General features: G+C 39.0%; 1 protein-coding gene across 2 annotated transcripts; it reads left to right on the top strand.

Annotated features, from left to right (window-relative positions):
- LOC140940267 (uncharacterized) lies at nt 1-14,068 on the top strand. Of its 2 annotated transcripts, none has more exons than XM_073389182.1 (7): nt 1-222; nt 5,718-5,926; nt 7,178-7,299; nt 8,400-8,573; nt 9,320-9,367; nt 11,140-12,471; nt 13,056-14,068. In XM_073389182.1, the coding sequence occupies exons 2-7, from the start codon at nt 5,812-5,814 to the stop codon at nt 13,593-13,595; spliced, it is 2,331 nt and encodes a 776-aa protein (XP_073245283.1). In that variant the 5' UTR covers nt 1-222; nt 5,718-5,811; the 3' UTR covers nt 13,596-14,068. The 2 variants fall into 2 exon arrangements, with proteins under 2 accessions (XP_073245283.1, XP_073245282.1); XM_073389181.1 differs by having other exon boundaries at nt 5,718-5,977.
- The last annotated feature ends 4,348 nt before the right edge of the window (nt 14,069-18,416 follow it).

Below are 18,416 nucleotides of genomic sequence, written 5' to 3'. Positions count from 1 at the left end.
ATGTAAATTACCTAGGAATTCACAGCTTTTGTAATTAAGACTTCATTAGGTTACATATTTTTGCGTCACAGAATGATTGCTATATTTCTTTCGCTTCAGTAATCGTCACATGATTAAGACCCAAGCGGCAGTTGTGTTGGATCGGCACGAAATCTATTTTATGGCGCTTAAATCTACCATTAGGAACACGATCAGTGATTTCAGAGTGGGAAACCACTGAAGGTATTTGCACCTTATTTTGTAGGGGCTTTTGGTTTATTTTGATGGACCACTTCTTTGATTGTAATCCTTTGTATTTCCTACAGCATGTGCTTTATAGTATTCTGTAGTAGATATGTCGATAAATGATAAGTTTATGTCACGACTCCCAACGGCGTGATCCGATGGTTGATATTTCCAGCTTTTCCTTCAGCCATTCTTTTCAACGTCTCGGGTGTTGGGTATTGTGATCTGTCTCAGTCCTAAATGCTCTCTATTTCTCTCACGCATCTCGTTAACATAAGGTCAGGGAGAGATCTTAAAGCAAAGTCATGAAATATAAAAACGTCAAAGCAATGAAGCCAACTGCAGAGTTTGATCCTGTGATCGGCCAAAAAACTTGCAGATCAAGGACAAAGTTTTATTTTATAGAAACTATACTTGACATCATAGTCCGTGTTGATAGAAGAATGGACTTAACATACAGTTGTTGACTCGAGTGTCTAGCGGCGTTAAATACGATTCTATATTTCCTTAATTTCTAGTTAGTACGGAATACGTTTTTGCAAATAGATATTAAAATAAAGGGAACTGAAAAAATGTAGCTGTTGATTTTAGGTAAATGAATATTGTGCCGTGTCACGCTGATCCGAGACAACTGTTAACAGATTACTTGACAGTTTTGAATAGATTATCATATCATATGAACAAGATTATCATACTATTAATTGATCGGGGCATTTCTCGAATAAACTTTTGTCTCCTGGCACAAATGTTTTGTCCAGTTCAGGTCTTTAAGAGTAACATAGTGGTTTTAAGTTTAAAAGAGCAAAGAGGCCTAGGTTGTTCTGGGGCTGTTTAACGCTGCTTATATAGTTTTTGTATTTCCGGTCTTTTTCTGGCTTAACTGATTTCCAAACGTAAACTTAGGCAAATACCGGCACTAAAACTGCTGTTACAAGCCGGTAAATTCAAATGAACTCCCTAATGGCCAAGCTATTTAAAGTATTCTAATAAGTTGTTCTAAGGAACACACTTCCAAACCTAAACTAGGTCGAAAATTTTAATGATTCTTACGGCATAATGATCTTGTTGTAGTATTACTAAGCGACAGCCGCGCAACAAACAACAGAGAAGTTCTTAACTCAAGTTTTTTCCTTTTTTTTTTCATTTCTCCTTAATGGTAATCCACTGATTGAGATAATGGCGTCAATACGATAACGTGGAAACATACCTACACTGATATTAGCTGGTGAAAACGTAACCAGAAGTTTCATCAATTAGAGTATTGTATTAATGCTGTCGTGCTCAGTCTGATGTTGGAATCTCCTGACGGGAAAACATTTGTATTTTACAAGCGAAAGCAGTACTACATATGAAGCTTTTCAAATTGCCATTTCGACTTAATTTATTTTGGCATTCTTAGACCTCTTACATAACGCAAATAGGAAACCAAATCCGTAAAAATAACAGAAAATTTAAGTAGATACGCCCTTTTGATAACAACTGTCTTGGCTAAAGGTGACTGTCAAGGATGGTTGATTTCAATCCAGTACTGAAAAAAATAGATGAAATACAGCCTGTCACAGAATTACAATAAGTATGGTTTAATTACTGCCCAATCTTTTTTTATGGTTACTCATTACCTATGGATGGCGGTTCGGAGCATACGTGGCATATTCAAATGAAGTGAAAACAAATTTAGTTAATGAGCTATATTTCCCTCTGTATTGTTCATAGCACAAAAACTGGTAGAACCGCGTAAATATCAGGAACAAAACAATTCAAAGAGAGTAGGATAAAAATTCCAACTGGCATGAGGTAGGCTGGCCTTTTTAATAATTGTAGACTGGAGATGAAATCGTAACTACCGTGAAAAACTCTTACTAGCATTTGGCCAGGGGATTGCAAGATACTAAACACTTGGCCATACTACCTTGATCGTTTTGTAAACGATAGCACTTAAATTTTGAAGATGAAAAAGCAGCTGCTTAATAAATTACCTTCTCACCGCCTAAAAGGACTTGAGACAACATTGACAAGAACTGCCTAGGGTATTCTGAAAGCATCTGTTATAATTAACATTTTCAGTCAAAAAATATGCATTTTTATTTACAGCTCGATGATCACATAACAAAGTAAGATTGAAACTTATTCGAGCTGGTTGTTTCGCAGTTACGATTCAATAATCTTGATCTATTTTTTGCGTAGTCGGCCGGCCGAAACTCATTACTGTAGGCAGCGTAACACCGTTAGTGTTGCCAAACGTGTCTTCATTAGAAACGATAAAAAAATGTTTTCCAGTGTAATTCTCTCTAATCTCTCGTCTTGGTTTTCAGTTAGTATAAAGCTTTTGCTAGGGTTTGTTGCTTGGTGGCGCTCCCTTGTGCTCCGACAACTTCTCAAGTTGTTGTAACAAATTAGTGTTGCTAAACGTGTCCTCGTTAGAAATGATAAAGAAAAAATTAATGTTTTCAGTGTAATGCTGAATTTCCCTCTGTTTTCTCGTCTATCTTTTCAGTTGGTATAAAACATTTGCTTGGTTTTGTTGATTTAATTTCGTTTAAGGTAGCGCTCCCGTGTGCTCCGAACTTGAAAAACTTACCAACTTGCAAAAGGAGTGAGAGGCACGGAACTGATTCACAAATTAAAGTTTGAAGTTCAAAAACGAGTACCTCCTTTGGTATATTGGTAGGTTTACAGGCGACTCGGCTTGAGAAAGCACTGAATATGTACTGAACAATTGAGAGACAGTGAAGAGAAAAATGTATTTATTAATTAATTTATATTCCGTTAAAACGATTTTATTTAACCTGTAAAATTTATAGTAGACTACTGCCCAGTAATTCTCTAGTTTCATTGTTTTCTTTTGCTTACGTGTGGCTGCTTGGAACTTATAGTTACTGTTTCATTGGTTAAGTTAGATCACTCTGAAGAAGAACATCATGGCGAAAAATGTTATACTTTAGATATTTCTGAGTTTTTCAATTTCTCCGGGACTTCATACGATCTGAAAATATCCAGGTTGGAGTCCTTGGCAAATTATTTTGAAAATCAGAATGCCTTAGTAACCGGCCATATTTATGGTACTTAGGCCTGGTTCAGACCGAACATTTCACTTACTTTATTCAATGTATTAGGCTCGGCTCATGAAAAGTTCAGCGTCCGAACCGGACGTTAATAGTGTTGCAAGGAAAAAGCTAACCTAAACTACAAACAGCAGCGGTGTTAGTCAGGGCCAGCGGAGGGAGTGGGGCCAGGGAGGCCTTGGGCCCACTTTTTCGCCAAAAAAAAAGAAAAGAAAGAAAAAATTCTTTTACAAAGCTCTTAACAAGATGTTGTTTGATACTAGAGTAAGGATCTAGGTTTCACTCCCGTCCACAACAGGGAATAACGGAGACAGAGTAACCATTGTACTTTAAAGATGCCGAAACGTGATCGTAAATGACGCGGTAGAAGTGTCTTTTTCGTGCTATTTGTTCAGCGCTCTTAATTTAGCTCTGTAAACTGTCCGCGATTTCATGGGTATCTTTGTTTTTTGGTGAGAGAGAGTTACTAAAAAGATAGAGCTGAGGCGATTTAAAGTTTTCATTACTTGCACGTCACCTATAGAACCACTGCATAAAGAGTGGAAAATGCCATAAAATTGCGGCTAAAATCTCCGCTTAAAATTGGACAAAATCGCAAAAAAAAGGTCCGTGTAACGGGCTTTAACGAAGCAATTATTCTTTGGCCTGAGAACAGAGGCTCTTTTTTCTCAATATGATTTCGCATACGAACTATAAGTTGCCTCTGCTCGCAGGGTCAATTCGCATGACGAGCCAAAAGAACGTCTGAGTCGGGATACATTTGAAAGGGCTTAGAGAAGCCCTCGTACCACCCCCCTCCACGCTTCCTTACGCACTTGAATCCAGCAGCTCCCCCCTACCCTCCCCCACCACCACCACCACTTGGAAAACTGCTGCGCGTGCCCTGTTAGTTTGCAGTTTTGAGGTTGGTTTGCGTGAGCTGAACTTTATTATGTTTGTTCACTACATAATCACGTTCCTGAAATAGTTGAGGTGTTCATAGTTTTCTGAGTTTTATTTTAGGGAGTTTAAGCAACCAGGGGCCTGTTTCTCGAAAGGCCCGATAACTTTTCGGGTCCGAAGGAAAATTTTGAAATCAAAACCAGTTGGCTAGTAGCAAAGTTCCTAGCTCACAAAGTGGCCAATTTTGCTTCGTCAACTGATAATTTTATTGTATCATTTTCAAAATTATTGAAACTTCAATCTTGAATGCAAACACGGTAAACATAAAACAGCTTTTCGGACCCAAAAGGTTATCGGGACTTTCGAGAAACGGCTCCCAGAACGGCGACGGCAACGGCAACGGGGAGGTCATTTACAAAGTGCATTCGCATTCTTGTAAAATTTATGGCGGTCATCTCAACTGGTTCGATTGGTCAAAGGTAAAAGGCGAGTTTTTCTGGGTTTTAATTTTTAGGGAGCACATCAAAGTTGTCGTCGAGTGTTTTCGTCCTCTATAATATGTCACACTGGAAAGTTTCACGTTGTACTCGTGCAATGACAGGGGAGAAATGTATAAAAAAAAGCATGATGCACGTGCACCTGTTGCTGTTTTTTTAGGTTCCCGTTGCCGTCGCCGTCGTGCAAAAAGGTGAAGGCCCTACAGCCGGAGTTTCACCCGGTGGCATGACGCACCTAGGGGTATTGCTGCTCCTCCCTGGATGGTATGCTAGTCTATCTCAGGGTTTCACTCTGCAGTATGTTGCCGATACCCATTTATACACCCGGGTGAAGAGAGACAAAGTTTAATAACATTTCCCGTCTAAGGAAACAAATCGACTGCGAGGCTTCGGACCCACAGAAAGGAGTCTTTCCGGCTCCATCCTCGTTCTCGTTTCTGTAGTAGTATAGTAGTCGCAGTGTGGCATGAAGCACGTGGGAGTATTGCTACTCCCCCGTTGATGGGGTGCTAGTCATCGCACGGTTACACCCAAAGTATCTCTCCGGTACCCATTTATACACCTCGGTGCTAAGACACAAAGTGGTAAAACGACGATTTTTTTTTAAATACCGAAACCGTGCAAAGCAACAGCAAGATTCCAGGGTAAGCGGCTTGGCCACCACGCCTGGACGAGTTTGACATTGATAACTGGGAGGTTTTGGATCCTTTTTATGAAAAAGGTGGGGTGTGAACAAAATTGTTTGAAAGGGAACATTTAGGATTTTACTGGTTAAGAATTAACAGTTAGATGAATATTAATAATATCTACACAAGAACAGGATAGTATACTACCACTCCAAGGGGCCTCAGCTCTCAGCGGATAGCAGTACCCCCTACCCCTGAACCCCATTAGCAGACTAACTGGTTTATTTATATCTGTTTCGCTACCTCTTTTCTTTCATTCTTTTAAAACACTTACAGGTACAACTCCATAATTCTATGGAGTTAACATAGGCTAACCTTCCGAAACAGACAACAATCTTAAATAATTCACTTCTTTAAAAATACAGTTGTTACAGATGATACAGGATTAAAGCACTAAGCTGACGAGAGCCTAAAGGAAGTTCCTTGAACGGTTATCGGAAACAGCTGTTGGAGGATAGGATGAATGTGAAACCGGAAGTACTTGAGCGATTGAAGCAACTGGCTAATTTGGTCTCCAAAAAAGGAAATTCTCAAAAGAGTGTGAACGACAACAAGAAAGAACCGGATCAAAAAGGTAATGAAGATGACAAAGAGAACGATACATCTGGAAGTGGAAAAACATCAGGTAATGATCAGTCACCACAAAGACAAAACAATGTCGCCAACAGCGAAAGAAAAAAAGGAACCCGGGAGAAAGAGTAACACCGGAGCGTTCGAGCGGGCAGCGCAGCGGAGCCCTATAGCTGAAGGAAACTGGAAACCTATGGATCCGAGAAACTTGAAACTTTTTTCAAAAAGCCAAATTCGGGATCCAAAAGCCGACGAGTCTGTCGATAGAAGAAAGGAGCACTTTTTCATATTTTAAATACATTTTTCAGCGAGGATAGAAGGTGTAAACAAACGCATAAAACTTCATTCAAGCGGTCTTCAGGGATCGTGTTATGGGGAAAAAGTAGCACTCTGCAAAATTCTTGAACGGCAAGTAATGAATAAGAAAATGAATAACAATGGAACAATGGACACAACAACACTTCACTTTCACGCCGATGTCAAAATGTTCAAAACTTCTACGAAACCTTCATAAAAACAAAAATTCCCTTTTTAAAACGTGCTTTCCTCGACCATAGAGTACAGAATGAACCTGAAATTTCTTCAAAAAACTTCGCTGCCTTGATTGGTTAAAAACAGGCCAAGCGCTTCGCCGTGAAGAAAACAAGGTTGAATTCCTCGAAGGACAATTTCGTAACGAAAACCTTTCCCTTGTCCACAAAAAGGAATCTCAACATTTATTTCAACTTTCCCTTCCATTTGTGTCTTTATTGGTGTATTTTCAACCTTGAAATGCAAAACTTTGGTCTTGAAAACCACCCCACATGAAAGTGTGTGACCTTCGCTAAAGTGTCAAATCCGTTTCATCTCCTACCCCCTAAAAACCACCAAACATATGCTCACTAGAGAAGATTCTGATTGGTCAATCATTTCTAAAGCCTTTTGAAGCAACAGGGGACAAAACTCTCTAAGGGAGGAGGGGGTAGCAATTCAACTTAGTCCCTCCTTGGAAGAATGTACGAACGTACGTACGGTGACGTCATAACCAAATTATCTCGCATCGATAGGTTTCCAATTTCTATAGCAATGGAGCAAGGCTCTTAGGAAATTAAATTCGCTCGTTTGGTGACCTTTTTTCCCCACTTCATAAAGCTTCAGAGCTAAACAACAGTGTGTGTTGGGCGTTGTTCGTAGGTAGTTATACCAACTCGTTAGAAAAGCTTAAAAAGATACCAGTGCTAAGGTTATTCATCAGGTCTCTCAATTTTTGTTTTAGTTACGAATGGTAGAGTGTCACCAGACTTGAATGGGACAAACGAAGATGCACCGGCGCCTGATAACAAGCAAGTCAAAGGCGATGGTGTATTCAGTCAGATGGATACGGATGTATTTCGTCAGGTTCGATCGATCTCAACATTGTTTCATTTCTGCGCACCTTTTAAAGCCTTTTCACTCACTTGGCCAGCATTTATGCAAATTTATTGGAACAAAAGAAAGTTTTTACATATTAAGAAAAAGGTTCAATTCCCAGGACTGGGCCCGGTTGCATAAAACCTGCACTTAAGTGCTCACTAAAGGAGGTCACTTACGAATCCGTTATGGGTACACTTACGGGTGTTGCATGGAACACACTTAGCACTTTCGTAAGTTTCTGTTTTACGTGGTAACTTACGGGCTCATTTAAGGGCACACGTAACCTTGATGTACTACTTTATTAATGATTCACTCTTTTTTTTTTAAGTTAACCATCGGTGAGTGTAAAGAAAGGTAAAAGTCGTTTCGAACACTTTTAAGCCTCTCAAAAAATAAAATTTGCATGCAAACGTTATTTTTCTTCAATATCTACTGAAAATGATAGTTCTTCTTCTTTTTCACAAAAGTGTACATCAGAGGTTAACAAAGCACATTAGAACGAATTGCGTGAAGAAAAATACTTTTTTTCACTTCTCAGCAAAAGATCTCGTTAAATTTAGTAAAAAAAGTAACGATACGGGACCTACATAGGTCCCGTAAATTTACGTGCTATTTTTCCCGTAAAAAAAGTTTTATGCAACACCCGCAATTTCTGTTGCATAAACGACACTTAAGTGAACACTTACGAAAATCGTAAGTGCAACCACTTAAGTGAATTCCCTAAGTGGACCACTTAAGTGATTTCATGCAACTGACTTAAGTTACGAGTGCACGTATGTGTACCCGTAGTTGTTACGGACGTTTTATGCAACCGGGCCCTGGTTCGGGACAGCATCATGGCTGCCATTGCACTGTTTTGGGACACAAATATGGTGGAGGTAACATCATGTGAAAACGCCCTGTATGAATGTCGTAATAGCTTTGGAACATTTTCTATTTCTCATAGAGCAGAGAGAAAGGTGGATTTTCTATTTAACTCGTTAAGTTTCTTCAAAACCAACTCACTGGACGCTGACTTTTTTTTTGCCAAAAAAGAGAGAAAAAGCACATCCTTGACACCTTCATTTCTTTTTCCTCTCACACAGGTACTTAAAGACGTGATTACAAAAAGGACGCTTGCCATAGAAAAAAGGGTACTGGCTGATGTGGAAGCGCTGAAAACGCAGGTCTGTGAATTGGAAGCTCAGAAAATACAACTTCAGTGTGACTCGGAGAGACTAAAGCAAACTTTAAAAGAGATATCTACAAAACAAGAAAAGGTAAGGTGGTTTAAACTCATGTCTGTAAGCTTACTTTAGGCCTACTAAATCAGTTTCTTGTATTTGATCAGCTACAATTCTTTCAGCACAGAGAAAAGGACGCTTGCCTTATGACATCGAAAATATCCCAATTCACAATCTGACAATGTTGAATTATTTGATAGAAACTAAAACAAGTTTATAAGGTAAGACAACAACAACAACAGTCAAACCTCCATTTAGGAGCCATTTACCAAGTCCTGTCGGACAAAAAAAGGCCAGTATATAACTAGAAACAGAACTTTTATTATAAAGGAGCCACTCCTTTCTTCTCCGAGAGTGGTCTAGCTTACAATATGAATTGCTCTTACGGTCTGTACGTACTGCTTATCAATCCATCACTTTCACCGAGACCATAATGTACCTTGCTTCCCCCAAAATTTTGCATAACCATTTCCAATCTCTGGATATAACAGTCGTCCCTTAACGTTGATGGAGGTAAGTATGTTTTAAAAGTATGAATTATTTTGAATAACAATAAATCAATTATTGGATTCGGCTTTCGTATGGTCTAAAACGTATGCAGATTTCGGAAGGTATTATCCTGCTTGGCCTATAACACCCCCCTCGATCTCCATAACTCTTCGGACCATACACAGCCTCATCCAATAATTATGAAATATTGACTTGATTATCGTGACGTTTAATGATTGATGATTTTATTGATTTTAACATGGATCACATTTGTGTACTTTTTTTCTTGACAGCAAAAAGTTCAGATGGTGTCTTGTGGAACTCAAGTCGACATGGAATTGGTACATGTATTCTCATGTTCTTTCCACTGGGGATATATGAGTCATTTCTTTTGGATCTGCTAGTACCCTTTAGATGATAATTATTATTGACGTTCTGAACAGGGCAGTGTCTTATATGTTTCCTATAGGCGAATCCTTGTTTACATTTTTTGCCTCATTAGCACAGGCTTATCATTATCTGATGAAGTTAACAAAATGTAATTTCTGAATATTGAAAGAGCATAACAATTTCAGTTGTCTCTGAAAATTTGAGCCCGATATACCGAATAGTTTCGGAGAAATTCTTTTCGAAAAACCCCAAAATTTACAAAGAATGTTTGAGCTCATTAACGTTTTCCCACCCAGTAATTTTGCAGTTTTTAATTGCTACTATTTTCTTTGTTACTGATCGCAAAGAGGTGAAACTTGCACAAACTGCATTAATTAACCGGCTCTTTTAATTTTTGAACCTCATTGATATATACGGCTACATCTTCCATGGGTTGACTCGTATGCTAATGAGCAAAAATGTAAACAATGACGTCACGATGAATCCGCCTACTAGAGCTGCAAACTTTGCAGCTCTAATAGGCGCAGGGCCTGCGCCACCAATCGCTTTGCTATAACCAAATCACCTATTAAACTTTGTAACCCCGGTTTAAGGGGCCGTGTCACGGCTGTCAAGTTCATTTTGTAAATAATGCCACTTATTCGTCCTTATGCGCTATGGAACTGGAGAAATTACTTGTCAATGACAAAATCAGAGCTTCGTGTCAAACAAATATGTCTTTGAAGCATTAAAATCAGACGTTTACACACAACAAAAATGGAACATTAAAAAAATGTTAGGCTAACAAGTTTTCAAAGACCACAATTGCAATCCTTTTCAGTCTTCTCCAAGTTTTTCCATCCGTGCCTCTTTTTGTATTTGATGTGTTATTAATGCTTTCTTTTAATGCTTTGAGCGGTTATTTGTTGATCCACTCAGTTTGGTGGCAGTTCCCACGGACCGAATTTTGATAAATTTCATGACACAGCTCCTTTAATTTATAATCTTTTGTGTGCACTATCCTAAACTAAGCCTAAGATTCTCTTCTCGAATTTCGCAGATAAGAAACATTTTCTTCCACGCAGCCACGATTGGCATATCGTTTGCTAAACTTAGTTATTTAACCATTTTACTTGATTTCACGGTTAAGTCTAACTAACAACTGTAATCCATTGTCACAGACAGTAACTGAAAAAATACTCTATGAAAAACGTGTGTCAAGTCAATGTTATTATACCAGCGGAAGGGATGGCCGAAGAGTAGCTTAATCGCGTCTAGTGAGACATAAAGTTATCGAAAAGCTACTCTTAAATGTGAGCCAAAATAATGTTATGATTGTTTTGTTATGAAATCAGCCTTCAAATAATATACACCTCATTTAACTTTTGAGGGGGGGTGGGCGGTGGGGTTGGGTTATTTCTATTTTCGAACTGTCAAATTCATACTAGGCTTCGAGGCTGAGGGAATAAAACAAAAGAAATGAATTAGTCATCTCGGAATCTCACTCTCAATTCTTTTTATTATATACCTTCATATCCAAGTACGAATTTTCATAATTCGATTCGAAACTGGCCTATTTCAAACTTTGCTTCCAAGCTAGCTGCTAAAATATTACATTAAAAATTATCTTTCATACTATAAGTTTGCAAATAGTGCCATTTTTGGGAAAGAAAGGGTTACGAATATAGCCTTACATTGTGATGACGTATTTTCTGAGTCTTTATGCATTTTGTTTCCCTTTAAGATAGAGGAAAGGCCACTTTCACCTGAGATTTCCAAACCAGTGAGGCCAAAATTTGTTTCTGAAAGGTCCATTCTTCTCAATCAGATGCGGAGTGCAAAAAATATACTGGAAAACCAAGGGGAGACAGTTGATAACGAAAAAGTGGTTGCTGAAAGCGGCGATAAGCAAAAGGTTTTTCTACAGACAACAGAAAAGAACGCTAAGCATTCAGGGACAACTGAATCGATGACTGTTTGCAGTAACTCTGGGATGAGTACAGCACAGAATGTTCCAGCTACTGCTCAAAATGTTACAAATGTATTGCTCGACAAAGATGTGTCCGTTGGGGTCTTAATTCAACCGCCATCTCAAGGACAAAAAATAACCACCGAAAGTGTGGTTACTCGAGATCCGCACGATAAACTGCTTTTGCGAAATATTCATAGTAGTGACAACACACAAACTCCGTTAAACTTTCGTCCGCTTTCTGTGGTGCGCGTTGAGGCACACCATGTGGGGCAAGAACAACAAAGCAATCATCAGCAATCACCACGACTTGACATGCCCCAACAAAAACGTGGCCCCCCAGGTCTAAATACTTCAGTGCCATCAGGGTATCCATGCATACAAAATTATCAAGGACATTTTTCACAGAGGTCAAGCGAATCGTTTCTTCCAAACCGACAGCAATTTTCTTCATGTCGATGGCTAGGTTCATCACCAAATCAGGCCAATCAAAATGGCCATGTTCATCGTCAACCACATCCTTCGGTGTATAACAGGCCAACGGATTTAACTAATCACAGATCTAATGCTACTCCTCCTGGTGGTCCTCATAAGGTAACATTTTTTGATCAACCAAAAAGACGACGGGTTGAAAATATGTCTTCTTCGAATGTTCAGCGCACGAATATTGTCAGTAGTAACGAAAATTATGTTATGGAACACTTTAAGGTTCAGAGAACCCCTGTGGGTCCGGGAGCTGCACGCAGTCAAAAGTACATGCAAACGTATGGACCTGTAACAACAAATCAAGCACCTTACATCAGTAGGCCATTAAATCACCCGCCCGGCACACATTTCAATCAGGGGGTTCCAAATAGTCGACCGCCTCCTAATGCCTCTCTCCATGCGATAAATAAGGCTCCAAATCGCCCACCAGGGGGATTTTCGCAAGGTCAGCTAGTTGAAAAGGTGCTTTACCCTACTGCTGGATCACAACCCGTCGGCAACGCATATCAGGACTACCAAAGAGTTATGTTACCTGGTCCACATCGTCGCACTGAAAACGGACAAGCCTCTAATAAGTCTTCTCAGTCGAATAACACGGTGTACGTCGTACAGGAACACCAGGTGCTGAGCCAATACAATGTAAGCTAAGCTTTAAACCTCCCCACAGTCGCTGTTAGGAACAAAAAAAGAAATTTTACCTGTCAATCGTGAGACATTATAGAAGTTTTGCTACGAGATGTCCGTTGATCACGTCATGAAGGTTTCATTCACAAAATCAAAAGTTTGAGCCACACTACAATACTCATCCTTTCACCCCTACAGTGAATGATCGAGTCTTGCAAGGTTGTTCTGGCTTTTGAGTCTGTGGAAAAAATCCCATAGTGTGACCATTCAAACGGAACCCTTTTGACAGCGCTTTCACACGGTTTTACAAAGCGACATAGGGAGTTCTTTTTGAGATTTAACTTTAGCCAATATTGGCAGTGCAGGGGTTAAGGGTATTCTGTTAATGAATGGGTTAATAAATTCAAACATCTTATTGTTGCTGCGAGCAATGAGAAAAATGTCCTCGCTTGTTGTCTAAAAAACTTCACCACTAGCATATACGAATGTTGGCTAACATATTCAAATTAATTAAATTTAATGAACAACATTTACTTATATCTTTAAGACTATCCTGTTAATTTCATGTCCCTCATCCTTAGGTGTCACGATCCAGGACTACACCACTTCAATCAATCGCCCCAGCGCCAGCTCCTGTTCCACGAAACCCAACGTGCCCACCAGTACAGTCCCCTGGAATATCATCCACTGCCTCACCTTCCGCTTGTCATCCAGGAGGGCCAAATGCTGGACAAGTTTCTCATGCTGTTTCTCACCCGTCAAATGCTAATGCAGTTAGAACCAGCATCACACAGACGTCGTTAAAGACACCTCCAAAACCTACTGCGTCCATCGTAGTAGTTCAGGATGGTATTGTCCTCTCGTGGAACATGAAACTTGACGACTCAACAGCCAAAATCGATAATTATGAATTATTTGCTTGCCAGGATGGCGCCGAAAGCACAAATCCGCCGATTATGTGGAAGAAGATTGGTATTGTTAAAGCCCTGCCTCTTCCCATGGCGTGTACGTTAACTCAGTTCTCTTCAGGAAATAAGTATCATTTCGCCGTTCGCGCGGTGGATGATCAAGAACGAGCAGGACCCTTCAGTGATCCTTGTACCATTGCTTTGACGAATTAGAGTGTGTCCTAACCAGCATTTCAGAACGGTTTCATATGGTTTTTGCGTTGCACCATCAGGTATTTTGCATCAGAAGTAGACAAATTCTTGAAGCGTGGAGATTTAAGGAGCCAGGTTTGATCCTTTGCTACATAATCGCCCTCTTTTTCAGCTAAGGATCTTTCTTTGCACTCTATCTCCGCTTAGTCGAAAAAATGGGTATGGGCGACATTTTGTTGGCCAACCATGTGACGGATAAGCTTCCTGACAAGACGGAGGAGGGAGAGTTCTGGAGAGTTTGAGAGTGCTTCAGGCCACTGAAACCGGGGTAATCATTATGGGCCTAATAGAGTTCTGAAGTGTTGAGGTCATGAAAATTAAATTTGTGAAATTATGGGATTTGTCAGGATATTCTGAAAGAACAATGTCCAAGACGCCTACTTGCTAAGAATCAGTATTTCGGGGCAAATTGTCTCTGAGTTATTAGCCCACTTATACTCTAATGAGTCCATACGAATCCTTCTAAATTTGACTTGGGTCTAAACGTTTAGACTCAAGTCAAATTTAGAAGGATTTGTACGGAGTCATCAGAACATAACTGGACCCATTTCTCAGGGACAATTTGCCCCACAGACTCTGTGATTTGTCTTACTGTGGCGATCCACTGAAGAGGTCGTTAGACGAAACTAGTTCTGTGTATCGCCATATAAACTTAATAGTGTGTTAAAAGTGGAAACAAATTTTTTTTTTCTTTTGTTTACTGACATAATCCCATAATTTTACAAGTTTAATTTTTTTTGACGTCACACTTTAGAACTCTTTTAGCTCCGCCTTTACTTTAATCAGAACTTGGGCTAAATAAATTTAGTAGGCGTCTGGAGCAGAAAATCGGCTGAGAGCAAGGTACGATTTGTATGAGTTATCCCTCTGATCGTTTTCTCGACAACAGTAATGATATATTCTGTGTATGCTGATATGCCATCTCTTTAAACTTTACGTTCTGACTAAAAGGTAGAGACGATCTGCGAGCGAATGAAAGAGTGGCGTGCTTTTTTCCACACAGGCTTAGCAAGAATGACAATTCCAAGCCTAGTTATGGTCGAGGTTGCTTCTATTTGCAAGGCTTGATGAATACATTTTTCTCGTTGCATATAAAGCCCCATACACAAGTTATGTAAAAAAACCCCAATCCGTCTAGTTTCCGCCCATTATTAGATAGATCACAGATGACCTTGTGATAACTGCAAAAGACCATGGTACAGTCTTGAATGTGAGACTGAGTTCACATTGTAATAATCAAAAGAATCAGAAGGTAATATCATTTGTCATGAGTGGTCGCGCAATAATTTTATAATTTTGTCATCAGCTGGAACTGCATCTTATTATTTTGCAATTACCTTCTCTTTACTCAAGGTTTACAAAACAGTTTTCATATTTCGTCTCAATGCTGTAATTTGTCATAAAAGAAAAAAAAGGAATCATAAAAAAAACATAAATGTCATTCGTCCACAACTTTCAAGAACCACTGAACAAGACAAATGTAAATGATATACATGTTCACCAAATCTCTCTTTACCAGTCCATGGGCAATTTGCAGCTAAACAGTGACATGATACAACAAAACCTCGCTGAAGAGCAAATAAAACTTCGGGATCTTGAAAGAAATACTCTCCAGCAAGGTGTTTTTGTGCCACGCGCCTCTCTAGCTGCAAAGGGCTCATTGAATGGCAGATTAGTGATGGTCACATGATCGGAAACGACCAGGAGACCCACGATTAAAATATTCTTACCTATAAATCCGGAGTCTGAAGCATATATTTTCATTAAATTAAAAATCATTATTTTTGAAAACGAACCGTGCTTATTTTGGTATTTATCTTTGAAAATGTAAATAACTGTAGAGAAAGAATGTGGTATTTATGATTTGCCAGATGATACTATTATAGCAACAAATAAATGTATAGTAATTAAGTGTGGAGCCTCTTCTTTAATTCAATTCAGTCAGTGAATTATTCGAAAAAGTCAATAGGCCACGTGCACTAAGAGGTCACGTGACCAGTGCTTCCTTTTAAACAATGGGTTGGAATCTTTCTGATGCCAAAAATTGACGGAGCGCATAAAAATTATCTTACGCTCGAAATTTGAGAGGAAACGAATTTAAGGAAAATATTTTATGGCACTTTGATTTTTCAACAAAGTAGTATGGTTTGTATTGGCCGCCATGTTGGAGGGCATATTCTTGCCCTCCAACATTGCAGCCAAAACTGCCCTTTTTGCTTTTATCTTGTTAAACGTTATATTTTTATGCTCAGATGTGCTGAAAACGTTACCACAGCATCTTTTCAACAATTTCCTTGAAGTTTAAGTGCAAAATTTCTGTTCAGAAAGAGGTAATTCATAGTTTTAAAAATCACATTTTGGTCACGTGACCAGCTACGAACTGACTCATTTTAAGAAAATGGAGTGGGTTTGAAAAACTAAATCACTATTATTTTGTGTAAGGTATGACCCACTAATCGTTTTTTGAAGGCAAAATCATTTAACTTTCATTTTCATAAAAATGATGTCATTTTTCTAGATTTTAAACCTTCAACAGTGTAGTAGTAGTAGTAGTAGTAGTAGTAGTAGTAGTAGTAGTAGTAGTAGTAGTAGTAGTAGTAGTAGTAGTAGAAGTAGTAATAGTAGTAACGGTAGAGGTAGTGGTAGTCGTAGTGGTGGTGATAGTGATAGTGGTAGTGGTAGTGGTAGTGATAGTGGTGGTGGTGGTAGTAGTAGTAGTAGTAATAGTAATAGTGGTAATGGTAGTGGTGGTGGTGGTAGTGGTAGTGATAGTGGTAGTGGTAGTTATGGTGGTAGTGGTAGCGGTGGTGATGGTAGTGGTAATAATAGTGGTGGTGGTGGTGGTGGTGGTAGTAGTAGTAGTAGTGGTGGTGAACTTTAGCAGTCTATTAACGTGTCAAGAATCTCTATCGCAACAAGCAGCAGTAATTGGTGAATAACTGAGAGAAAATACCAAATATCAATGGAAAAAGTCACTGGACCACACGGCTTATGATTTAGCCATAATATTCAATTATAGCCTTACAATTCTGTTTTGCAGTTATTCCAATACCCATAAAATCTTTGTCTTCTGATTCAATTATGTACCTCAAAATTGGCTTTCTAGCTAATATTGCTCATGCCTTTTCTATCTCTGGTACTGTTAAGTCGCATCCCGATATTTCTCATTCTATAGGTCACGTGACTAAGAGCTTCAAAGAACCTATTGTGAGAATGTTTGTAAACAGAACAAATTTCGCGGGACAAGAAGTGTTGTCGAATACGCTATGAATCCGAGCAGCCAATGCACTCATCGAGGTTTTGAGGGTCTACTATGACCATTACTGCGCAAATACGTACACTCACAGCCGCTAAGAAGTCCTCATCCTGAATTTTACTTGTAAATGAATTTAAACTTTTTTCCTTGTAAGGTATAATTGGCCGAGGCCTATTGCAAACAGCTTGGAAGGTTTCGGTTAAAAAAGTTTCGGATCAGGGAGATCAGGCATTTAATATCAATACCGCATTTAAACCTTTGGAGATCAGACGCTTTTCATTCCAAATGGTACGATGCAGATTTCGCATTTATGGCCCACATTTAGCTTTCATAAGCAATTAAGTTAATAGCCAGCGAATTAAAGAAAGATAGATCTTTTTTCAGGTACCTTTTTTGGAAATTCTGACTAATCTTGCCAGAGTTACACTCAAAATACTCTATTCTACAGGGGAACCTCAATCTGCCGAAAGGCTTAAGACACTGACAATGTGCGTTCGCTATAACGATGTTTGGTTATATATATCATGGTTCTTTTCCATATATTTCAGTTTTCAATGGGGCGAACACTATCGTTCGTTTTACTGAGGACTGCCAACATTTGAGGTTTGTTATATCAAGATTCCATTATTAACGTTTTAGGGAAACATTCACTGCCAATTTTCCAAATTTAGAAGTTAGACAACCACAATTCCATAGGAAATAAATACGATAAAAGGGGGAAAGCGCTGGTCATAAAAAAGAAAGGCAGGGGAAACAAAGTGAGCAAAAAAGAGAGATTGAAAACGATTTGCAAAAGAAAAATGGCTTGCGCGCATGCGCAAAAGTTTGAATACATCCGATTAGCAGGAAAATACGCCTTTAGTGTTGCAAATCTCATTTATAGACATTTTCATGCCAGTTGATGGGAAACTGGACCATGAAGGAGGATTTGTTTAAAATGGTCCTTTTTTTCGCTACAAGCCGTCGAGGAGGGTTTAATTATAACACGATATTTTCCTATTCCTTTGGTTATAATTTTTAAGCAGACAGTCTGAATTTTAAGGACCGACAAAATTAGGCCATGAAATGTCAATGTGATCTCGAAGACTACTCATTAGTAACTAGCCCTGAAAAAGGTAGGAGTCTGCTGAAACATGTATGTGAAATTCAAAAGCGCCTTGATAGTTTTGATATTAACTACCAGCCTATTGCTCTCTTGACCTTTCTTACTGTTCAATTGATAATACGAATTTAATTACCCTGAATCGTTTTTTGATCATTGGTCAGTTGTTAAATGTGTGAAACATTTTACACGGCTTAGTTTTGTGTTTGTTTTACTGGGTAAATGGAAATAAATTCCTGAACATAATGAAATAAATTTCTCTCACGACAAGTACCAACTGTCGCGATTCACTAATAAAAACAAATTGCGCAAACATAAAACAAAGGCAGTTAGCAATTGGAAACTGACTGTCAAGAGTCAAACGAATTCTCAGTATGGCTCTTAACTCCCGCCTTTTTATGCGCGCTTCGGTGAACTAGAAAGG

Source organism: Porites lutea, chromosome 6 (assembly GCF_958299795.1).
Source record: "Porites lutea chromosome 6, jaPorLute2.1, whole genome shotgun sequence".
NCBI lineage: Eukaryota > Metazoa > Cnidaria > Anthozoa > Scleractinia > Poritidae > Porites > Porites lutea.
Note: the sequence above shows the minus strand (reverse complement) of the source record. Positions and strands in the feature narration are given on the sequence as shown.